Genomic DNA, 22,112 nt, shown 5'->3' with positions numbered 1-22,112 from the left:
TTCCTATCAGTCATGACTATGCTGTTAAGCTGTATAAATTTGCAATATTGCATTTACAATGCACCATTTCCAAGGGCTATGTTTAGATCTTGCATTAGGGTAATGTTTTTTATCATTTAAAGTAAAGTTAAGCTAGTAACTCAAGCCCTAACTTGCCTACTGGCAAAATATTTATGTCTGCTATAAAATAAATGTAAATATCTGTCCACTTCTTAGTCTAGTATTTTAAATGGCAAAGTACACTGAATAAGTTACATAGACCTGGTGGGCTTACTGTTCACCTGTATACATGTGATTCGGGCTTGGGTACCAGGAAAGGACAATTCTCCCTTTGCCACAGATGGCAGGGAAAAGATAGAGAGCCGGGGTTCTGAAAGATACTCTGCATAAGCTCAAGGAAGGATGCAAAGAGACTAGGTCTCTAAGAACACTCCAAGTTCTGCTGGGGGTCTCAGTCCTCCTGGCAGGAGGCAGGGACTCAGGATCTCCCTGAGGTGGGAAGCGTGGAGAGTGGAATATGTCCAGGAACCTGGCTGATTGATGAGTGTTGAACACAGTTGTACTTCTTCATGGCTTTTCCTGACTTGACAAATTCAAGTACCAGAGTGTTGGAGGGGGAAAAAGCCTATACCTACCTCTTAGGCCATTATATAGTATTACACTGGTCTAAATACTTCAACAGATATGCAACACACCCAATCCAGGGCGACAAAGGCACTGTATGCTAGTATTCTACAACTCCTCCAGGAGATCAATCAGAGCTCCTCTCACATAGCAAAAATGGTCATTAAACTTAAGGTGGTATGGGCATGAGGCAGAAAGTCAACACTCCTTAAAACTCTGTGAAACTCTGCACATTAAGAAACCCCAGTTTCCTGGGGGATTTTGCCTTGGTTATTCTGAATTTAAAATTGGCTGCTATGCTAAATGATGGATTTAGATCTTCTATGTCCTGGCACAAGAGACATTATACTTTAGGGGGTTTTTTGGTGCTGTTGTTAAATAAGGAAAATCTAAATTTGCCATTAGATTTTACAGATTAGTATACCTCAGCTAATCAAAGCAGCCTTTCAGGTGATAACTTTTGTTTAGAGATAAAGAATTATTTTAAACTTCTTTGAGTCTCTAGATATTTGACTTCTAAACTTCTCCCTAAAGCCTTAATTTTCCTAAAACCTAAATTATAAATTTTAATCACAATTGATGTTAGTTTACTAAAAATTGAAAAATCAAGACAAAAAAACTTTAAGCTCTATTAAGCCAATGGCCCACAGCTTTGCAAAAGACAAATTGCTTTCACTGCAAATGAAGGTGACGTTATGTGTCTGCAAATGTAATTTTACTTTATCTATTTTATCAAGAATTTGACATTTCCCCTGTGCTAATATTAATTAAAGCAGAGGTGCCACTGTTTCTTTGAGAAAGAAATGAATATTTCTATAGTTAATTGTGTCTGGTTAAATCAGTTCAAGAATGGCATATAACATTCATACCGAGGTTGCACAGTATCTAACAAATCAGGAAGAGTACACTTCTAAAAGGGAGTCTTTGGAGGATGACAAGGCCATTATCTTATTAACAAATACAGAAATCATGTTTAATAGTTGGCTAGAGAGGGACAACACACAGCAGTAAAATAAAGGAAAAATCTGCTCAAAAGCACAATATTAATGGTTAAACAGGTCATTTGCTTAAAAAACATTACTAATTCTAAGCAGCATAATCTCAAACTCACAATAGTATACACTTCTAGTTCCTTTAAAACAAAAGGTCAGTTTTTTACAGTACCTTCATTGGAATTCAGACTGGAGTTATTCAGCTTGGCAATTTCCTCTTCTCTTTGAATGTCTTCTTCCTTATCCTCAATAGTCTCAAGGTCATGCTTTTTCATTTGGTCCTTTTCCTTGTGTTTTTTAGATTTCTTTTTGGACTTTTTGTGAGACATTGAATGGTTTTCTTCCATAGCCTTTGGACACTTTAGTAGAACTGAACCAGGGGATAATGTTTCCAGAGAAGTCCTAGAGGTATATTTGTCTTGCTGGTCCTCATAGATGCTACCATTTTGACTAAAACTGTCAACAGGCAGGTCTTGAGTCCCCCCGCCTTCTGGAGTGCTAGGGGAATTGGAGTTAGAGTTTACAGTCTGCGGAGGGTTGGAGACAGGCAGGTGCGTCAAAGGCAGCGGTGGAGGAGTGGGGATGGCAGCGGCTGTGGGGTGTGGAGGGAGGCCCGCAGTGGATTTCTCACTGGTGGGATTCAAATGACCATTTAATGTCGGTGGCACTCTACTGGTCAGGTGAGATATGCGAGCTTTTTTATTCATTAAAGGATCAATAAAATCTGAATCCAAAGGCCGTTTCTGAGGGGGGAAAGGAAAAAAAAAAATGAGCCAGTTTGTACCAAAATTTAGTAAATTCAATATATGTATGATTGTTTAAACAACTGAGTAAACTTACTCATACTAACTTTTCTCCAAACTTAAGCAAAAACAAAACAAAACTCTACAATGACCCCAAACCAAACCAAACCAAACCAACAAAAAAAAACCACAAGTAAAATAAATTTTCACGTCTAATTTCAAAAGCAAAATCTGGCAAATATACATCTCTTGGAGGGCTTATTCAGTTCTTTCTGGTCATTCAGTCTCATCCTAAGTTCTTAAGCATTTATGCAATTTACGTGGATTATTGAACACAGGTGCCACCCTCCATCCTGGCCTTTGTTGGCCTAATTCTATTAAATGGGGAGAGAAAGCAACTGGTACCATTTGAGTGAGAGCTGACAAGGCTGGGTGAAAGGCAATATGCCTATACTCATTTAATGTCTAATGTGCTGAAAGGCTGCAGTTATGAATATTTTAGCTGTCACTTATCATTGTATCTGTCTTAGAATGGAAAGTCAAACTTTTCAGAGCAATTTCTTTAAGTATCCCTATCATTGCTGAAATGCTATTGCAATTTTTAAAATAAATTTTTAGATATCTCTTCACCATATTGTAAGGCATTTATATGATCCACTAAAGTAATGTGGACGTACTTTTTAAAAAGAATCATGCTAATATCAGCTCAGTTCAACAATAACAACAGCATTTAAGTTGAAAGGGGATTCAATAGCCAAAAGCATAAAAAATTAAGTCCATATTTATGAATAAATGTACCACTGTGGGTTGTATTTGAGCATAAAGAAAATATTAATCAACCCATGAATTTATTCTCTTTTTAATTCAGCACCATTTGGCACCTGCTATGCAAGTTTTTTCTTTTTTTTACAGTGTAAGCAAATTTATTTAAGATACAGAGGCAAGAAAGTAAAAGATATAAAGGCAAGGAAATAACGTTCTAGCTATCTTGAACTCACCAAGCAGCCCCCGCTGGCCTCAAACTCCCCTGCTATGTAATTTGATCAGAGGAGAAATAGCTTGGCATAAGGTAAGGCTTCTACAGACAAGGCACATGCAAGGATAAAACCTCCCCGATCCCTCACAATAGGTTTCTAACATGTTCTGGCGTGTGAACAGCCTTTTGGCCTGGGCACACTTCCTGTTCTCCACACGTCTGCTTCTCCCCTTTACTTAGGGACAGGGTCCAGGGACAGAGAGCATAGCAGGACATAGCAGGTCTTTCCCACTGTCTGTCCAAAGGACTCAGGACACTGGAAGTCTATCACTCAGGGGGAGCTGGAGCACTGGCCGATCAGCTGAGGAGCAGAACACTCAACTCCAGCACTGCTCAGGAACTCCTTCAATCTTTTGTAGGATGGGCTCATCTCACAGGGGAACTAAACTGGAATAGTCTGATTGAAAGTATTCTGGTTCAGATCCAAGTGGGAAGAGCTCTTGTTGTTTATTTGCTTATTGCAAATATATTTTTCCCTACAAATATTTTTCTAGAATATGTTTCAGATAATATTCCCAGATATAATCTGAGAATTGGATGAAATTGGACAAATCTTCTAGTTAATGACCAAACTGAAAAGTAGGTACTCTTGTAATAAAATGTACACTTTAAAAATGGAAAGCAAGCTGCGCATGGTGGCACATGTCTTTAGTCCCAGAATTCAGGAGGCTGAGTCAAGAAGTTTGCAAGTTCGAGGTATGCCTCAGCTACACAGTACACAGTGAATCTGAAGCTAGCTTGGACTACATAGTGAGGCCCTGTTTCAAGGGCATTAAAAAAAAAGTAAGGTATGCATTAAGTACTCTGACAAGCAGTATGGCTTTATAACTTTATCATATACCTGAGGAGAGGAGGCAGCATCTCTACTAGAACATACGGGAGATTCTGAACGGCTGGTGCCAGCAGAATTCTGAGATGGATTTAGTTTTCTGTAAAGGACACATGTTTCAGATAATTAAAGAGAACTTTAAAATGTTCATGATAGAAAGCTCACCCTTGCTTCTCTTTCCCACGTCAACACTAAAATAACAGTGATTGAAACAATTACTTATTTGCACCATCTTTAAAGAAAAAACGGAACAAAAGAACATACCTAGCAAGCACCAACTCTAATGACCGCCTGTCTGTTTCACTGTAACCCGGCCAGTCTCGCTGAAGCTCCTTAAACACATAATCCTTTAAAGTATAGGACAGATCCTTAGGGTTCAGATTGGCTACCTGGTATGCGGTGTAAAAAGAGAACATTAGATATTTCTGCTAACTATTTAAAACAGGTGATCTTTAGGATGTAGACCGAAAATAATTATACAAATTTGCCTTAAAGAGACTGCTAGTTTTATACATGGCAGACCTTAATAAATGTCATGCAACCTTATTTTGGGAAATTGAAAACATAAAATGTATTTTTTCCCGGAAGATCATTTCACTTGCAAAATTTCCAATCAAATAATAAAGCTATACTAGGAAGAAAAATGGAGGAAAAATTTTTTAAAATCAGTTTTCCCTTGTCAAAAGGATTCAAAACAGTTATATTAGCAAAACCATTATTTACTTCTTGTCATTATCTCCGTAACTTTTGAGTCACAGTAAAAATCCCTGATCATGTGTATTAAGTAGAAAATAAACAATGAACAAATGTTGGGTTATCCTTTCCTTTTAGCTGTCAACAGAAATTGTCTTTATAAATAGCATCAATTCTGATAACCTCTTCTGTCATTTTCTTTTGGATAACCAAGTTCAGGCTCGCTCCTCATAACTGACAGGCCTCCTGAAGAACCACTTATTAGAAGTCCTTGAAATTCCCCCAAACCAACAAACGGAAACATAAACTAAAAAAAAACCCAAATAACTGTTATTAGCCAGACGGTTTATTCCCAAGTATAATCTCTTCCTATCCTGTAAATATAATTCATAGTGTTGAGGTCTATAATCCATTTACCATAAAACAGAAGTAATTTTTAAGGCTAAGAAAAAGATATTTCTGCCTGACATTTAGATTAGGGATGGTCCATTTATTTATTTATTGACTGATTGGTGGTGGGGATCAAACTCGGGACCTTCCGCTTTTGAGGCAGGTGGCAGAACCACTGAGCTAAATCCCCAGCCCAGGGATGGCCCTTTTAATAACTTGACTTCTGTGTTTTTAACAAGTACTATAAAATATAAAATAATTTATGCTTCTCTCACAGTCCAGTGAAGTACTATTCTGATATTAAAGCTGTTATAAAGTAGAAATAGTAGGCTGATTTTTTTGGTACCGGGGGGATTGAACTCGGGTCCTTGCGCTTGCTCAGCAGGTGGCAAAACCACTGAGCTAAATCCCCAGCCCAATAGTAGGCTGATTTTAAAATTCAAATTTGCCAATAAAGTATAGGCTACAAGCAGATTTCTTTAAGTGGGATAAAATAGAACAGTTCTTCAATTTTTGAACACCTCCAACACTACACATTAATACCCCAGCCCATGGCGCTATATGGTGGAGTGCTCAGGGCTTGTCTTCGCCCTGCTGTTTACATTCTATGTCTTTACATTCCATTCAACTCTAAGACTCTGAATGCCCAATCTATATGGGTTCATTCCTCAATGTATTGCTTCAGCTCTAACTGTCCTCTGAATACCAGACCAGACCTCACATGCAATTACCTATTGACCTCTCTCTCCATTTGGATACGTCTAATGAACATCTTCCAAACAGGACGTATGTATCTTATGGAGAGAATTTCCGAACACCATTCTGAACTGCACTTAGGCCCGTTCCTTTTCTATCCCTCCTCACTGAGTGGCTCAGGCTGAAAACCTAGTCATGATCACACAGATTCCATTCTTTCCCTCGCCCTCTCACTACATCAGACCCATAAACACATCTTGTCACAAAATATATCTCCACTCTGATAAACCATCTTCACTGTGCCCACCAGGTTAAGCGACTAACACTTCACACCTGGATTTCTGTAGTGGGCTCATGTAAATAGTTTCTTTCTTCTGTTTTTGCCTCTAAGCTAATCATGCCATAGAAGTTTGGTCTTATTAAAAGTTAAATTAGATTGTAGTATATTCTTACTTAAACTTCTAATGTGATTACCCATCTTACTCACAATCTAAATTCCCTGCCCAAGGCCTGAAAAGGTCCCCTGGAATCTGGCCTTGATCCCTCCTCTACCTTGAATGTACCAAGCCCTCTCATCTTCCAGGCTTCCTGCAAGGCTGACTCATCATCTTCTTGTCGCTTGCTCATCATTTCAGTTAAATTGAACCATCCAAGAAAGGCATTCCCTGAATTCCCCCCTGGAAGCAGTGGCTCTCTCTCCCAGCTCCTCTCCCTTATTCTCCCTGAAACTGTCTCATGAATGTGCTCCAGGGAGGCAGGGATTGTCCGCTGGGGACACTTTGGGATTCCAACACTTACAACAGTGTCCCATGTACTGTAGGTGCAGGCATCTGTCAAATCACAGCAGATGGGTTCTAGGAATCCCATGGATATCAAAATATTCAGTTTCAAGTCTCATATAAAATGGTATAGATTGTAAGTATCGTCCCATATAACTAAATAATTACTAGGTTACTTAGAATACCCAACGTAAATATTACGTAAATAGTTGTGACACTGTATTGTTCAGGGAATAATGGCAAGAAAAACAATGTGTACAAGTTTAGAACAGGTACAATTTTCCCCTCAAATATATTAGGAAATGATAGGAAAAACAATATGTACATATTCAGTACAGATACAATTTTTTCCTAAATATTTCTGATTTGCAGTTGGTTGAATCCACAGATGTGTAGGGCCAAATGTACTTAACAAATTGAAGTAAATGAATGAATGCTGAGCTTGAGCCAAATATCCAAATGTTAAGCTCAAGAACATTATTCAGCTTTATATAGTTGGTTTTTTGACTTAAAAATTTCTTTTTTTCAAGAAAACACTCATTGTAAGAAAAAGGAAGCTTTATAAATATGTAAGTTTAGTGATAAACAGTATTTAACCAAATTTCCTGATGAACATTAACTGTTTTTAAATTTGGGTACAATCTTTCAGCTTTTACTGAGAGCTAACAAGTTACTTTAAAAACCTATTACTTTGAAAAAAAAACCTATTACTTTTATAAATTAAAAAACATAGAGTACTGAAAACTGCTATATAAAGAACAAATCAGCAAATATCGATCGGCATAGGCAAGGCAGGACTTATCATTTAGGCACCCCGTTTGCCCACTAGTTTGTATTGGACGGAATTACCGGCTTTGGATGATTTGTACATTTTTGTACTCGTCTCGTTTTCTCCCTTTCATGCCTGCGTTTGGTCCATTTCACTGAAGCACAGTCATTGGATGTTAGCTGTTACGTATGTTCTAAGGGAACATTTTGGTTTAAGTCAAAGTTCTGAATGTGCCTTTGTTATCTTCCCTGAGAGGATTAAATGAGATTATGCACGTGAACTGGCCAGAGCAGGGCCTGCCTCACAGTACACCCCCCCCAAGTGGTAGACATTATTGGCGCTTGTATGTTTTCACTGGGCTGGTGGTTTTCAGCCCACGCACTTTAGAGTTACTCAAGAGCTTTATACAATGTTGGTGCCCAGGCTCTATCTTTAGACACTTGGATTTAGTTGGTCTAGGGTAGACTTCCAGCACAGGCATCCCCCCCACCGCCCCCATTAAGGTTATTGGTACATTTTCGGCATACAATACAGTTATATTCATCATTGGGATCTTGTACCATTACATGAGTCTCTTGGTTCTTATTTTTTTTCCCCTTCCCTTGCCCTCCCTTCACCCCCTCCACCCTTCCCTATTTGCAAAGACCTTGTTTCCATTTTTTTTCCTCTTCTCATATTTTTTCCTTTCTCTTTTTTCCCTTCCCCTACCCCTCCCAATTCCCCTGCTCTTTTAGACCTTTTCTTCCTGTTACACAATATCAGTTATACATTTTTTAAATTACAATATCAAGATCTAGGCGACATTACCACAGATTTTACAGAATTTAAAAGGATACAGAAAGCATATTACAAAAATCTTTTTTGAAATAAATTTGACAACTTCTAAGAAGTACCTTGGAAGACAAATTAATGAAACGAACTCTGGAGGAAATATAAAATTTGAATAGCACCTATTAAAGAAAGTATATTCCTGGGCCGGGCATTTGGCTCAGTGGTTTTGCTGCCTGCTGCACATGCGCAAGGACCCGGGTTCAATCTCCGGTACCAAAAAAAAAAAAAAAAAAAGAAAGTATATTCCTAGCTTGCAAACCTACCTATATGAAAACAGCAGGCTCATAAACATTTTAACTGATAAATTATACCAAACAATTAAAGCAGAAAAAAGAAGGAACACTTCTCCCCTCATTTTAGGAACTCAACATTAGCACAGGCATTTTTTTAAAAGCTCTCTGGGGTATTCTAATATAATATACAGCCAGGATGAGACTACACTCTAGATTCTACTAAGTGACCAACACTTTAACGACTTTTATGTCTCACTTGCTCAGGGTCAAGAATATTTACATTTTTATAAGTCTTTTTTTTTTTTTCTGGTATTGAGGATCAAACTCAGGACCTTGCACTTGTGAGGCAGGGGTGGCACCACTGAGCTAAATCCCTGGCCCATTTACACTTTTAGATATGTCTGAGTATGCACAGATGCAGTCACAAAGCTACTGCCATCTCTCAGTAGTGGCTTCTTTGGGAACCATCTCTGCCCCTGTCTTCGTGTTGCCTTCTCCATCCTCAAACCAGAAGGTAATTCACAACATTTCTAGAGATGCAGCTACCAAATATTTTGTGGTAAACACCTCCCCTTATCCCATTTTGTTCTCTCTTTCTTTTGGTCTCTTAAAACTGCTACATGACATATGGACTTAAATTGTTTCCAGAAGATATTCAATGGATTTAATAAAGATCCTTGAGACTCACCAACATGTCTAAGAGACTGGCTAACCCTGAACTGGATTTATAACATTGTATTTTATGTTTTAATATAAGAAATAATGAGAATTAGACTGCTAATCTGTAAGCTTATGATTATAAGGTAAACGATCACAGCTAATACTTTGCACCTTCATATCCTATAATGCAGGCAAATGGCTGATCTGGGTTTACCGAGGGGCAGAAAAAAGGCACAGCCATAAGGGCAACGAGGAGTATAAATGCAAGAGACATTCTGTACCACTTAGTAGACAAAAATATTCTGACTTACACCAAATGGAGACCAATATAGAATACATCATACAACTTTATATAAACCAATGAAAAGTAAAGCAATAGTTTAGGTAATTCAAGACTAAGAGCAGACAGCAAAAACTTCTTGCTTTCTTTTTAGTGGAATTTCAGGGCAAAATTTGACCCAAATGAAGACAATGTCTACATTTTAACTAGTTTTTAATTAAATGCATTAAAAGGTGATTTCATTTAATTATTATGAATTCCTTTCATATACCATTAATCATAATGACTGTGAAATCTCTCTGTCTCAGTAATAATAATGACAACAAGAATCCTTGCTAAGTGAACTTCTCAAGATGGGTAAGCAGAAGACTAAGCTGCCCTCACCTGCTGCAGAATCGCTCCCAGGGAGTTCTTGTCTTTCTGATTGACACCATCTCTCTGCAGTCGGGCCAGCAGCTCAGGTTTCTTGTAGGCCTTGAGAGCCAGTAAGTGAATCACTCTGTCCCTATAAGGCCGCTGAGAAACACTGCCGCCGCCATGTGTCTTTCGAATTGTATTGGCAGGGTTCATGGGGGTTGACCTTTTCCTCTCAGGCACTGCATCTGAGACGGCTGGAGGTGCTTTCCGAATCTGCACTCTTTTCCCTAAAGTCCAGGAAATGACACAGTTACACATCTGTGGGTTAAAAAAGCCTCTCAATCTCCACAACTCTGATTAGATGCCTCTTCAATTCTGGAGGAGTAAAGGCCACTTTATTTCAGTTTTTTTTCTTTAAAGAACCATACAATGTATTCTTAACAGATGGCCTAAAATATGAATTGGAAACCTTTGATGGACCCCTTTCTTAGAACAAATATTATAGATGGATTCTGGCCACTTAACTATACATGGATAATAATTAGTGACACAAACTGTAACAGACTAGAAACTTTTAGACTGTAGGTTATTCAATGTTAAATCGAAATAAGGTAATTTCCATGCTCACCTGTGCTATTTACGGAACTTAAATCAGAATATTACATATGCCATTTCTGAAAAGCACACATGAATACAGTGAACATGGTGAAATGTGAAAACTACCTCAGACCTCAAAATAAGAGAATACTCTTGGCAAACCCAGGGTTTTACTTTAATAATTTCAGATTCAGAAGCTGCAAGGAGGGGAATCAATATCCACTAGTACTATTCCTTTTCAACAGGCCATAGCAAACTTTAGGAGTCAAGAAATAAAACCAACCAACCAGCCAACCAACCAACCAACTAGCCAACAAACAAAACAATCTCAGAGGGCCAAACAAATCTTTCCTCTGTGGAACTGGACTACATAGATGAGTTAGAGGAATGGAAAATGGTACAAAGGGGGCCTTTACACCATTTACGCATGGGCTGGTACCATTCATGAAGGTGATTCATTTTCTGCTTGGACTGAACACTGACACTTGGCAAGTGGCTACTTCTGGAGAACGTGTGGGCTGAAGCGACCTGGTTACTGTGTGTGCATGTGTGCGTGTGTGATGCTGGTCACTGAGAGCCCAGTATCAATCGCTGCTGAAGGAAGAAAAAGGAACATGAAATTTATAACACTCTCATTTTATGATTTCAGGTTAGACTCTTTTAGCTCATTTAGTAAACATGAAGGCCAACTCCATGCTTTGTGGTTAAAGTGAGGGAATAACTAGTAGTGACATGTGATATGGGGTGATTACATTAAGAACAGGACTAGCAACTAGAACAATGGGTAACTAAAAGCAACTTCCATGAGCTATGAATCAGCTTACCAGGGCAGCAGCTTTCCTGAGCACTAACTGTGGCCAAGCTGGGTTTCCTGGGCCTGGCCAGAAGGCATATTTGCCTTGTCCTACCATATCCTACCTCAAGTAAGTGAAAAAGGATGAATGTTCTTAGGAAACTGCTACCAGCTGGTTTATTTCTTTACTATTTGTACATAACTAATCACAGGGATCAAATCAAACCACCGTACAGAAAAGGAACTCAACACTAAGTGGACACTGTCTCAGAAGAAGAAAAACTATTAAATTAAGTTACTTAGTTTTAGAGACAGACTTGGATCTGGTTTCTGTATTCTTCATAATGTAGAGACAGCTAGGTCAATGTCTGACGGGAAGGGAACTATTTATTATGCACTAACTATGTGGGGAGGCAGTGTGCTAAGAGCGTCACGCACATCATGTCGCTCAGTCTCACGGCCATGGGAAGAGGTGAACACTGTGCTCATTTCACAGTGGGAAGTCTGGGGCTCGGCGGGCTCTGTGCAGGTGGTACAGTGCTCACTTAGCTCACTTAGGGATGTCCTCGCTTGTACTTCTTTGTGGGAAAGGTTGTGTGAACAAATCCTTCATGTTGTGCTGTTGCTTCTTGTGAAACTGTAAGCTCTGTAAGGAGAGGGCTGAGGCTGCTTTCTCCACCAGCTGAATCTGAATCAGTATTTGATGACTAAGTGAATGACAGCAAAACAGCAAATAAGCAGATTTGCCCACACTGTCAGGCTGCCAAAGCACGAGGACACACTGAAGTCCCCAAAGAGATTTTTTTTTCTTTTTTTGTAGTGCTGGTTATTGAACCCTGCACCTCCAAGATACATCCCCAGCCCAGCCTCTCTTTTTCTTCTTTTCTCTTTCACTGTCAGTCATTTAAAAAAATTACTTTGAGGGCCGGGGATTTAGCTCAGTGGTTCCGCCGCCTGCCTCACAAGCACAAGGACCGGAGTTCAATCCCCGGTATCAAAAAAAAAGAAAAAAAAAATTATTTTGAGACAGATTCTTGCTAAGTTGCCAGGCTGGCCAAAACTTTAGGATTCTTCTGCTCCAGCTTCCTGAGCAGATGGGATTATAGGTGTGCACCACCATGGCCAGCTTAAAGTGAAATTTTAAAAGCAAAACTTCCAATCTACCATTTCTCAGTTGTCACAGGGTTAAGATTTCTATTCTTTGAAAATTTAGTAAAAATTTGTGGGAAAAAAAATAGGGGGTGGTGGTCATAAAAGGTTAGGAAATTCTACATTTGCCAAGTCTTGTAGAAAAGAAAACTGTTTAACTCACCCTTTTCCAGACCAAGCTGACTGGTCATTTAGAATGAATCCAAGCCAGCAAAGCAAACAAATAAAAACAGAAAGTGACAGGACGGGACTGCTGCTGCCTTCCTTCCTGTGTGCTTCTGTGTCATTTCTGCCCCTGGGTCTCAGAAGGGCTCAAGGTCTGTAGTGTTTGCCCTCCTCCCAAGCACCCCAAGGAGTAACCAGATGGGAAACAAATAAGGGAGGCTAACTTTGCCCTTCAGAGGCGAATGCATGTATTTGATAAAAATGAGACTGTTCAGGGAGAGGACAGAGTTGGAGTCTCACCGGAGGTCTAGAGCTAGGTTGCTATATCCCTCAATACACCCACTTCACCTTTTTCCTCATTTTTCTTTTAGACAGCCAGTTATGGCATAGCCCATTTCTTTCCGATCCTTGAAAGAACAATTCAACCACTGTGAGCCACTGAATGTACTCAAAGATCACTTTGCTCACTGATTCCTCATCCTTTTTGTGCCTATTCAACCAAGGAGCCCTCAGCTTTAAGGCAAAACAAGCTACAGGTTGAGAAAACATTAGTGATGTAAATATTTACAGAATTGAGATGCTACAGAAACGAAAAAGTACAGTAGGAATATGTCAGGTTCAAAGTAGGCAGAATGGCTTTATTTTTATTTTTAATATTTGCCTCAGAAAAGCCCTTTTAATAAAGCCGATGGGAAAACCTAATTCTCTTCCCAGGTCCAACTGCTAATCAATTCCCTGGGCTCCTTTATAAGCAGCAGCAATGGTACCAACAGGGCTGGGTAATCTGGGACTACATCGGCATCATTGTTTCATAACAAGGAGTCTACTTCTAGCCCCTCCTTTAACACGAGATGGTAGAAGTATTTATCCCTCAGTCTATTGGCTCTGAGCAAACAATCTGAAAGGCAGATGTTAGAGCAGCCCATCAGGAAGGCAGCAGACTGTAGCTGTCTTCCCGCTTTTTCTGTTTTGTAGAACCTGACCAGAAGCCCTGGCAACACAAACCCAAGGGTTTCTACGACTGGCTTCTCTTAGTTCACTGAAAACAAAGTTTTGTGCTAATATATTTATCTCTTTTTTGTGAGAGAACCTTTTCTATGTTTTTTACTCTGGGTAACTACTTTGAAGATAGCAATATACAGTGTATTAACTCTTTTTATTCTCTTATTATAAAATTTTGTGTTTTTTTTCATAAAACAAAAAAATAAAGCAGGTTAATTAGGTTTATTAAAAAAACAAGAACCATCAGCAGGTTCATGACAATAATGTAGCCTCTGCATGATTAAACACTGCAAAGGAATCCATCTCTACCATTTGGCATTTGTGACCACCTTTCAAAAGGATATATATATATATATATACACACATATCAGACACAAAATGTTAAACTACAAAGGGCTTTAGATATTATCTACTTCAAATCCTCCTCCTTTACTACTGGAAAAAATTAAAAAATTAAGATGGCAAATGATTTGTCCAGTCACTTAAATATATAGCCCATCAAAAATAAGGAGACCAGGGGCAGAAGCTGGGAAAATTGAAAACAGAATCCTAGATATTAGGTTGGTTGGGTTATTTTACATACCTAGATAAATAATGATAAATATTTGCAATGCAATACATTTCATAATTTAGGTAGGAGCCAATGAATAGTCTTAACACTGGGAAACTAGAAAAGTGGAGTGATTTTTCTTTTTCCTTAAACAGAGAGAAGTGATAACAATTTGGTAATATTTACCACTGACATAAATGTTACAACCAGAGGTAGAAATGTTACTGAAGAAATGAGAGTAATGTTTTCTAGGCAATGTTCTCTGGCTCCTGCCTAGGTGAGAGGTTTTCTTTTCCCAGCCCACAAGAGGGAAGCAGAAGTCCCTATTCCCTCCGACCTCTAGCCCCCTAGGACAAAGCTTCATCCCTTAAGCTGGGCTGGTGCCCAGTTTAGCTGTCAGAGGCTGGCCTGGCACCACGCTACCACCACAGCACAGTGGGAGGAGCAGCAGTCTCCTCTGCCTTCACCCAGCTGAGTGTTGAAAGAAACCTTGTTCTGCAGGTACCTAAGTTGGCACAGGCGAGGAGTTTTGGTGCCATTGTATATGGTGTAGTCAATTATGAACTACAGGTTTATTTCCTGCTGTTTTAGGAAGAAAACACAACATATTCATGAGGCCAGGCCCATATCATTTGCTATTTTGCTGAGTTCAACAACTTGATATGTAAAATGGAGACGTGTTCATAATTTACTTCATAGAGTAGATTTAGATGAGTAACTTAAAGGGTGATTGACTAACATTTTAAAGAACTGAATGAACCAAATAGTTTTGAGATACTGAAAAAAGAAAGAAGATACAAATAATCTGGCTAGCAGGAAAGAAATACGTAGTAAAGGACTGGTAGTGGGTAAGATAAAAAGATCAAATCAAACATGACATAACAAGGTACAGTGAAAAATCAAAACAACAGAAATTCCAATCAGGATACTAGTCTTCAGAGTTCATCAGACTTTTATTAAGAATTGGGATGTCCAGTTTGGACAGAGGTGAAGAACTGGAGGCAGCCCAGAGGTGAACAATAAAAATAATTAAAGGGTTCGGATACAGGCCATATTAAGAAAAGTTAAAAGGAGCTGGAGTTATGCGCCCCAGAGAATAAAAGGCTAAAGAGGTTAATGACAATATTTAAGCCCAGAGAAGAGCACTGTGCTATGACAGTGAGTCATCAGGTTATGGAGGACAAAACACAGAGGGAAAGGCTGGACAGGACAACTGGGCTGGCAAATGTCACTGCAGGGCTCCAGGGGGAGGACACTCCTTTGAAGGGTGGAGATGGAATTTGGTTCAGATTTAAACTTTGAAAACCTCAAGTTTCCTGTGGCCACTCTCAAAATGCATATAAATTATGCCTATAAGACACCCTGCAAGTTCTTGAATTTCCATACAATTACGAAGTGTATAGCTTGTGGAATTTTAGGCACTGATGTTTGTTGAACGGCATCTGACCCTATCAAAATAAACAAAAGCAGGGTGAAGGGAGGGCAGGGGAATGGGGAAAAAATAAGAGCCGAGATACGTCATGTAAAGGTACAAGATCCCAATGATGAATGTAACCGTATTGTATATCTTAAATGTACCAATAAATTTAATGGAAAACAAAACTTAAAAAAAAATAAACAAAAGCATATCAAAATAGGGGATACACACAGACCATTTGGTGAAAATGCAGATTCAGTAATCAGCGCTGACTTTCAAGCTTTGGAATCAAACTGAGTTTTCAGCTGATTATACTGGAAGGGAAAAATCACTTTGATAGCTTAAGTTTTCTAGTGCTTTGACATGCACATCAAATTATGTCACTGTTTCTAAAATCGAGGTATGGGACAGATAATTCATAGTTTGTGCCTAAGATAGGTGTGGCAGATCTTAGGTATTTTAAAAATAATTTGGGATTTAGCCTACTAGCACAGAAAGCTAATTAAATTACTTATGAGGAGAAAGGAGAAAGAAAGGAAGTTGAAAGTTGTTGTCTCACTCAATAGGAGAGAGGTGAAAAATCTCATTGCTGTAACTTACTAGGCAGGGAACTGGGCCCACTGGGCCCAGACACCTGGGGAAGCCATGAACTGTTGTTAAACCAAACTTAATGTATCTAAGCTAAGCATCAAGTCCCAGGAGCATTGGCTTTGTTCCAAAGAAATACTTATTAAAGGCACTAGTTGAGTTTCTCAAAGCTGAATATATGGTAGTTGGATCAGCAATTGGAAAATACAGATGAAGAATTATACTAAACCTGAAAAGATGTTGATTAAGGGATTTGGTTCTTCAAGAGACTTTTTGTAAGCATTTGAGTTTTCAAATTAATATCCTTTCATCATTTACTGTAGTGACTTGTGTTATAAAACTGACCAGGACCTCAAAGAGCTCCTCCTTGCTTTTGATCTTCTGTCCCTGTGAATAATCACTATACATTGACTCCTCAAAACTGTTCAGGGCACTGCTTATAAAGGAGACTCATCTCGCTGGTCTGATCTTCCTTCACTTCAATCTGATGCACTTTTGAGTGAGCTGATGATAAACATGATGGGAGTGGGGCATGCTCTTAATTAATGGATACATGAGGATGAGCATCATAACTGTGGTACCAAAGAGTCATCATCCTAATGCTTTACTGTACTGCTTTGCCATAAGCACACTGTACACTTTTGCAATAAAAATTCCTTGTGCAAAGAACTTCTGAAAATACAAAATCTGCAATAATAAGGCTATCAGCTCAGAAGTTCAACTAATAGATTTTACTGTAAAAACAGTTCTATGAAAGTGTAAAACAAGAACCACACTGTCTATCATGGAAATTACATCATCCAATGACAAAGAAAACACAACAGTAGCACTGTTACAACCTCAAGTAGTAATGTGAACAGATTCCAGTACTGTAAAATAATAATAGACAACAGAGGATTCGAGATTTAGGGAGGACACAAAACTTTCAAATCTGCTCTTCAATTTACCAGTAGTCTGAAGAGAGTAAGTGAACTTTTGGGTGACCATGTTATGCAAAATGTTCTGAAAACTAATCTCTGTGTTTTTATAAAGTTAACATTACCAGTATTTACCTACAGTGAGCTTGAATTACTCCCATCAAGCATCGGGAGGAAGAAAGACATCTATACAAACCTACATATGGTCCACCGGGTTTGATAACTTTTGTGCTTCGGTTGCGGGATTCCTCCTCTGCCTGGGTCATTCTTTCTCGTGTCATCTGATATGAGTCGTTTGTTGCACACACTGTAATTTTATCTTGGATAAATCCCAGGCAATTGAGCTGGGAGGCTCCAGAGCTATCAATAAGACAGTGGCTTTGTTAGAGATGACCCTTATTTTACATAATAAAGGCAAGCAAGAATTGTATTATCCTAAAATTAGAAGCCCGGATAAGTTTGCCATCCTAAACTAATAACTATTTTAAATGTAAAGATTATTTAAAACATTTAAGTCCCTCTTCTTCATTTCATATCACTTTTTTTTCATATTTTGAATATAATAGGTAACATGAGCTTTCAAGGGTCCAAATCCATGAATTTTTAAAAGCAATCAGTACAGTGAAAACCAGAATTCTAATGGGCATTGTAGTTCAACTTTCACTTAACAGTCAAATATTTTTAAAATTAAAACATGACATGAGAAATGTTTGACATGACAAATGTTTAGAGTGTACTTTCAATTGGCAGCAATGTGCATGCTTTAGAACTGACTGGATGAAACATACTCACCAGAATTCTTCTTCTTCTTTTTTTTAAGGTACTAGTTTTAAGGCTAAAATATTGACAAACATCAGAACATTATTGATCCAAAGTTCCTCCAAATTTGTAGAATTTATAGTTACTACTTTGTTAAATCTCTGTACAGCAAATATTGAAGAAAATATGGTGCAAGTGATTCTTCCAGAAATTTTTTAAAAAACTTATGGAAACAATCATGAATCTTAGCACTGACTTTGATGATGGTATTGTTTGAAAGTAACATCCTAGTATTAGAGGAATCATAACTGGTATTTTTAAAAGAAAATACTATAGCCTTAAAACTAAGTGGAATATAAAAGTAAACTATGATACTACAGCTTTGATCCTTGATTTCCAAACTAAATTGGAAATAACTTCGTTAGGACCCTAAGAAATTAAGGTTACTAAAAAATGTTGTAAATTGCTAGTAGCAGTCTTTACAAATGCTATTTTTTAAAAAATGTGTTCATTCATCTCATAAATATTTATCGGGCAGGACTATACACTAGGCAATAGGATAGGCAGAGTCTGTGACAAAGACTAGACATTCGTATTCCTTCCAGCAAGGAGCTCTTTTTCTAATAAGTGACAAGGAGGAGCAAACTGGGATTTACATCACAGTGTAACAAATGCCAAGGAACAGGGAGGCACCTCTGGCCCCCCAGAAAGGTGCTTCACTTGGACTTTACAGGGCAACTGATGCCTGAGCTGATTAGAAAGATCCCTGGACAAAGGGGAGCAAGGACAAGTGTTCCAGGAGGAAAAACCAACCAGGGCAGGCCCAAGGTGTTTAAGAAGGTTTTCAGTTTGGCCCTAGAGAGCTGGAAAGGACAAGTGCAGAAGAGGTGGAAGAAAAAAATGAGAGGCAGATCACAGGGAGTCACGTTATGGATTTTTGTACTGTGTCCCAAGAAGAGAAAAGAGGCTAAAAGCAGAGAAAACATTTCACTTGTATTATTGCGAGACCAATCTAGATGGAGAACAGATGAGGAAGAAGGGGATGGAAGAGCAAAAGGCGGGAGTCCTGTCAGAAGGCTACTGAAGGGTTATGGGTAGGCAGTGACGGCCTCAACCACAGCGAGGCAGAGGGAATGCAGATTCCAGAGACGGCAGGAAAGTGGATTTGAGACAGGTGGAGAGGAGGAAAGTTGGAAGATTGAGCCCAGGTGCGGATCTGCCGTTCACTGAGACATGAGAAGCAAGGGCGAGTAGGAGGTAGGGCGGAAGAGAGAAACGAGTTCAGTGTTACAGGTGGCGCCTCTGAAGGAACGTGGAGGGAGAGACGGGGTCTCAGCAGAGAATCAACCATGAAGAACGTTAAAATGTGAACGGAGACCATGAGACTAGATAGAAGGGCACAGTGAAAGAGGTAAGAGGGAAGGCAGAAAAACACTGTCACAGAAGCCACTGGGGCAGAGTGCTGCAAGCAGGAGAGAGCAGTCAACAGTGCAATGCTGGCTAGAAGTCTGGCACGGAAAGGACCCTTTAAGCCCCCACTGAATTTAGGGGCAAAGGAGCTCACAGCCTCTTGCGGGAGTGATGTCAGTGGAACAGTGGGGTCTGAAGCCAGACTGTGGGCCAAGAAGTAAGTGGAAGGGTGGTTGTTTTGGTTTTGTTCCCTTTTTTAATGAGACAGACTTGAGTATGTCTGAATGCTAAAAGAAAAACAGTGAGAGAGGACAGGAGGGAGGTTTAACCCTCAGGGAAAGCAGGATGGAGCGGGAAGAAGGGGAGGAAATTACTGCAGTATGGGCAAGGTCTGACAGCCCGAGGTTTGTATTTTAGCACCTCTTCCCATTATTTACAAGGTAATTCATTTAGGGAATAAGCTGAACCTACCACCAATCACGATGAAGTTACTGATTATACCACCCAAGGTCAAGAATCAGATCATTGCATGAAAATAAAACAGTGCTAATCCCATTAAGATGACCACATAATTTTTGTTTCTTTTTAACTTAACCTATAATTGCCCGAATATATGTTAATTTTGCTTTCTATAAATTAACACCTTCTGAACATATTTTTCATATGAATTGAATATATCATGGCGATAGGCCTATGGTCATCTTAATGGGAAGAAAAACTTAAAATTCTTTCAGTTGTGTGCCTTATTCTGTTATCTCTGCCTTCTCTTCTTGCCTTTCTGCCATGGACCATGAGTGCTCGCCCAGTGTCAGCAGTGTCAGGGGCAGCACAGAGGAGCCACGGAGAGGGGCCAGCCCTCAGTACTTTCAGCCCAGGTCAGAAACCTGCACCCTGAAGGAATGAGAACCCCGACTTGCTCTGTCTCTACCCAGGAGCAGAACAAACTCCCCCTACTCAAGGGCCTATTCTTTAATCAGAAACAACAAAAGCAGAGCAAAGGGAAACAAGTGGTTTATTGTTTCCAGAGGATCTAAGTAGATAGGGTTCCGTGGTACCCTTAGAGTGTGTATTCTTGTCTTCCTTTCTCTTTTTTTAATCAGAAGAAATGACTGCTATACAGTGACTAATGTCTAGTTTCCATCCTGCTGTGAAACAGATTTTTGAAAATCGACCTTCAAATAAGGCTTGAGCAGGGAAGCTGAAAGAGGACATGAAAGATGTGTATTTTTTCTCCTCCAAAGGTAACTCTGGGTGTAAGCCTTAAAGACCCTCATTTAAATGCAATGAATAAAATCTTTAAAAAAAAAAAAAACGTTCAAAATGGATCCTCAAAATCACCAAAAACTTCAAAAATTTCTTTAATCGGGAGCCGGGGATTTAGCTCAGTGGTTTTGCCGCCTGCTGTGCAAGTGCAAAGACCCGAGTTCAATCCCCGGTACCAAAAAAAAAAAAAATTTCTTTAATTAAAAAATTCCTTATTATATAAGCAACACATGTTCTGTACTTAATACACCCCCCCCAAAAAGAACCTTGGAATAATATTTGTATTTGTATTCCAGTGACAAATATAATGACTAGTATACAATAGTAGATACTTAATATTTTTCAAATACATGACCTCTGCAATTCAATTCTATAAATATCTGCACAATAATACATATTTAATTAAGTTTTTTTTTTTAAAAAACTGTTAAATAAAACTTTAGCTTTCAGCATACCTTGAAAAGTACTTACCTGGAGAACGTTTGCTGGATGCAGTCAAAGCTGCCCTGAGGGTTGTCTTTGCCCACATTTGACAAATAGAAGTTAAAGTTATGTACCTCGTTGAGGGGATCATTTTTGGGAATTTTGACAAGCTAAAAGAGGGGGAAAGAAACACCTTAAATTACAAATTTGCCAGAAAAGATCTTATGGACTAATTTGACAAGTGAGTCATTTTATAACCTTGATATTTAAATGACCAAATAAATCAAGAAATCTGACAAGCACACCTATATCTCACCCCACTTTTACTTCCATTTTCTACCCTTTAGTGTCACTAATTACTTCTGCTCAGTAATTGGCCTATGAGAGGAGCCCTCTTCATTTCAAATAAGCAAATGATTCCAGTTCACAAGAAAGGGTTATTAGTAAATTTGCTAAACCGTTCTTCCTCCTTCCAGCTAGACAAGTTCTGTCTTTGGCTGATATAATTCTCTACTGACTAGCTTCAGTGTTTAAAAGGTCTTTGAGATACAGGCAATACCCTAATCTTTTGTTCTCTTAATAAAATCACATTTTATCTTAATTCTTACTTCTCTGAGTGTATTTGTGCGGATGAATAACAATAGTACAAGGTTAATGTCCTAATTACATTCACAGGCAAATGCAGCTGTGGCTGTTCTCCTGGCCAAGATTCCTGATTCCTCCTACTGTTTATACAAGACCAGCAGCCTACAGAGAAGCTCTTACAGGTGGGTCCCAGCCTGAGCCCCAGGAAACACTGCAACATGTGTAGTGTTTCCCGTAGTCTTGCTCAAAGTCTAGTTTCCCTCCTAGATAAGAAGCCCCCTCAGTGAAAGGACAGGGTTTCTCTAGATGACCAAGGCCACAGCAGGTACATTTCCATTTCAGTGGTGGGAGCCCAATGAACCTGTGTCAGCAAACTGTAATCTCACTTTGTCAACTGTACCACCCTTCTCAGCACATGGTTTTAGGTGGTAAACATTTCCCCCACCCTCCTTCTCTACTAAATTACTAAAACCGAGCTTGGGGGCTGGAGGGTGGGAAATGAACCATATTTTACAAATCTGCCAACAAACCTTTTTAAAAAATCATTGCCTTGTACTGCTAAAGACCCCTTCTTCTAGAAAT

General features: G+C 39.0%; 2 protein-coding genes across 7 annotated transcripts in view; one reads left to right on the top strand and one right to left on the bottom strand.

Annotated features, from left to right (window-relative positions):
- The window catches only part of Ell2 (elongation factor for RNA polymerase II 2), a 70,327-nt gene that overhangs the window by 10,180 nt on the left and 38,035 nt on the right, over positions 1-22,112 (bottom strand). The window contains exons 3-8 of the mRNA XM_004841706.4: positions 20,994-21,115; positions 17,287-17,450; positions 9,940-10,199; positions 4,489-4,613; positions 4,237-4,324; positions 1,789-2,359 (exon numbers count right to left, since the gene is read on the bottom strand). Coding sequence (XP_004841763.2) covers positions 1,789-2,359; positions 4,237-4,324; positions 4,489-4,613; positions 9,940-10,199; positions 17,287-17,450; positions 20,994-21,115 — 1,330 coding nt within the window. The remainder of the gene's footprint in view (positions 1-1,788; positions 2,360-4,236; positions 4,325-4,488; positions 4,614-9,939; positions 10,200-17,286; positions 17,451-20,993; positions 21,116-22,112) is intronic.
- The window catches only part of LOC147826601 (uncharacterized), a 93,785-nt gene that overhangs the window by 66,355 nt on the left and 5,318 nt on the right, over positions 1-22,112 (top strand). For 5 of the 6 annotated variants that reach the window (XM_087180950.1, XM_087180949.1, XM_087180952.1 and 2 more), the window contains one exon: positions 21,621-21,712. In XM_087180950.1, coding sequence (XP_087037076.1) covers positions 21,621-21,712 — 92 coding nt within the window. Of the gene's footprint in view, positions 1-20,415; positions 20,501-21,620; positions 21,713-22,112 lie in introns of all 6 variants that reach the window. The other variant, XR_015438959.1, reaches the window with a different exon arrangement.

The sequence above is a fragment of the Heterocephalus glaber genome, unplaced genomic scaffold, assembly GCF_053883595.1.
Source record: "Heterocephalus glaber isolate CG9 unplaced genomic scaffold, H.glaber_assembly_v1.0 deba00001465, whole genome shotgun sequence".
In the NCBI taxonomy this organism is placed as follows: domain Eukaryota; kingdom Metazoa; phylum Chordata; class Mammalia; order Rodentia; family Bathyergidae; genus Heterocephalus; species Heterocephalus glaber.
This window is presented reverse-complemented; position numbering and strand designations above follow the sequence as displayed.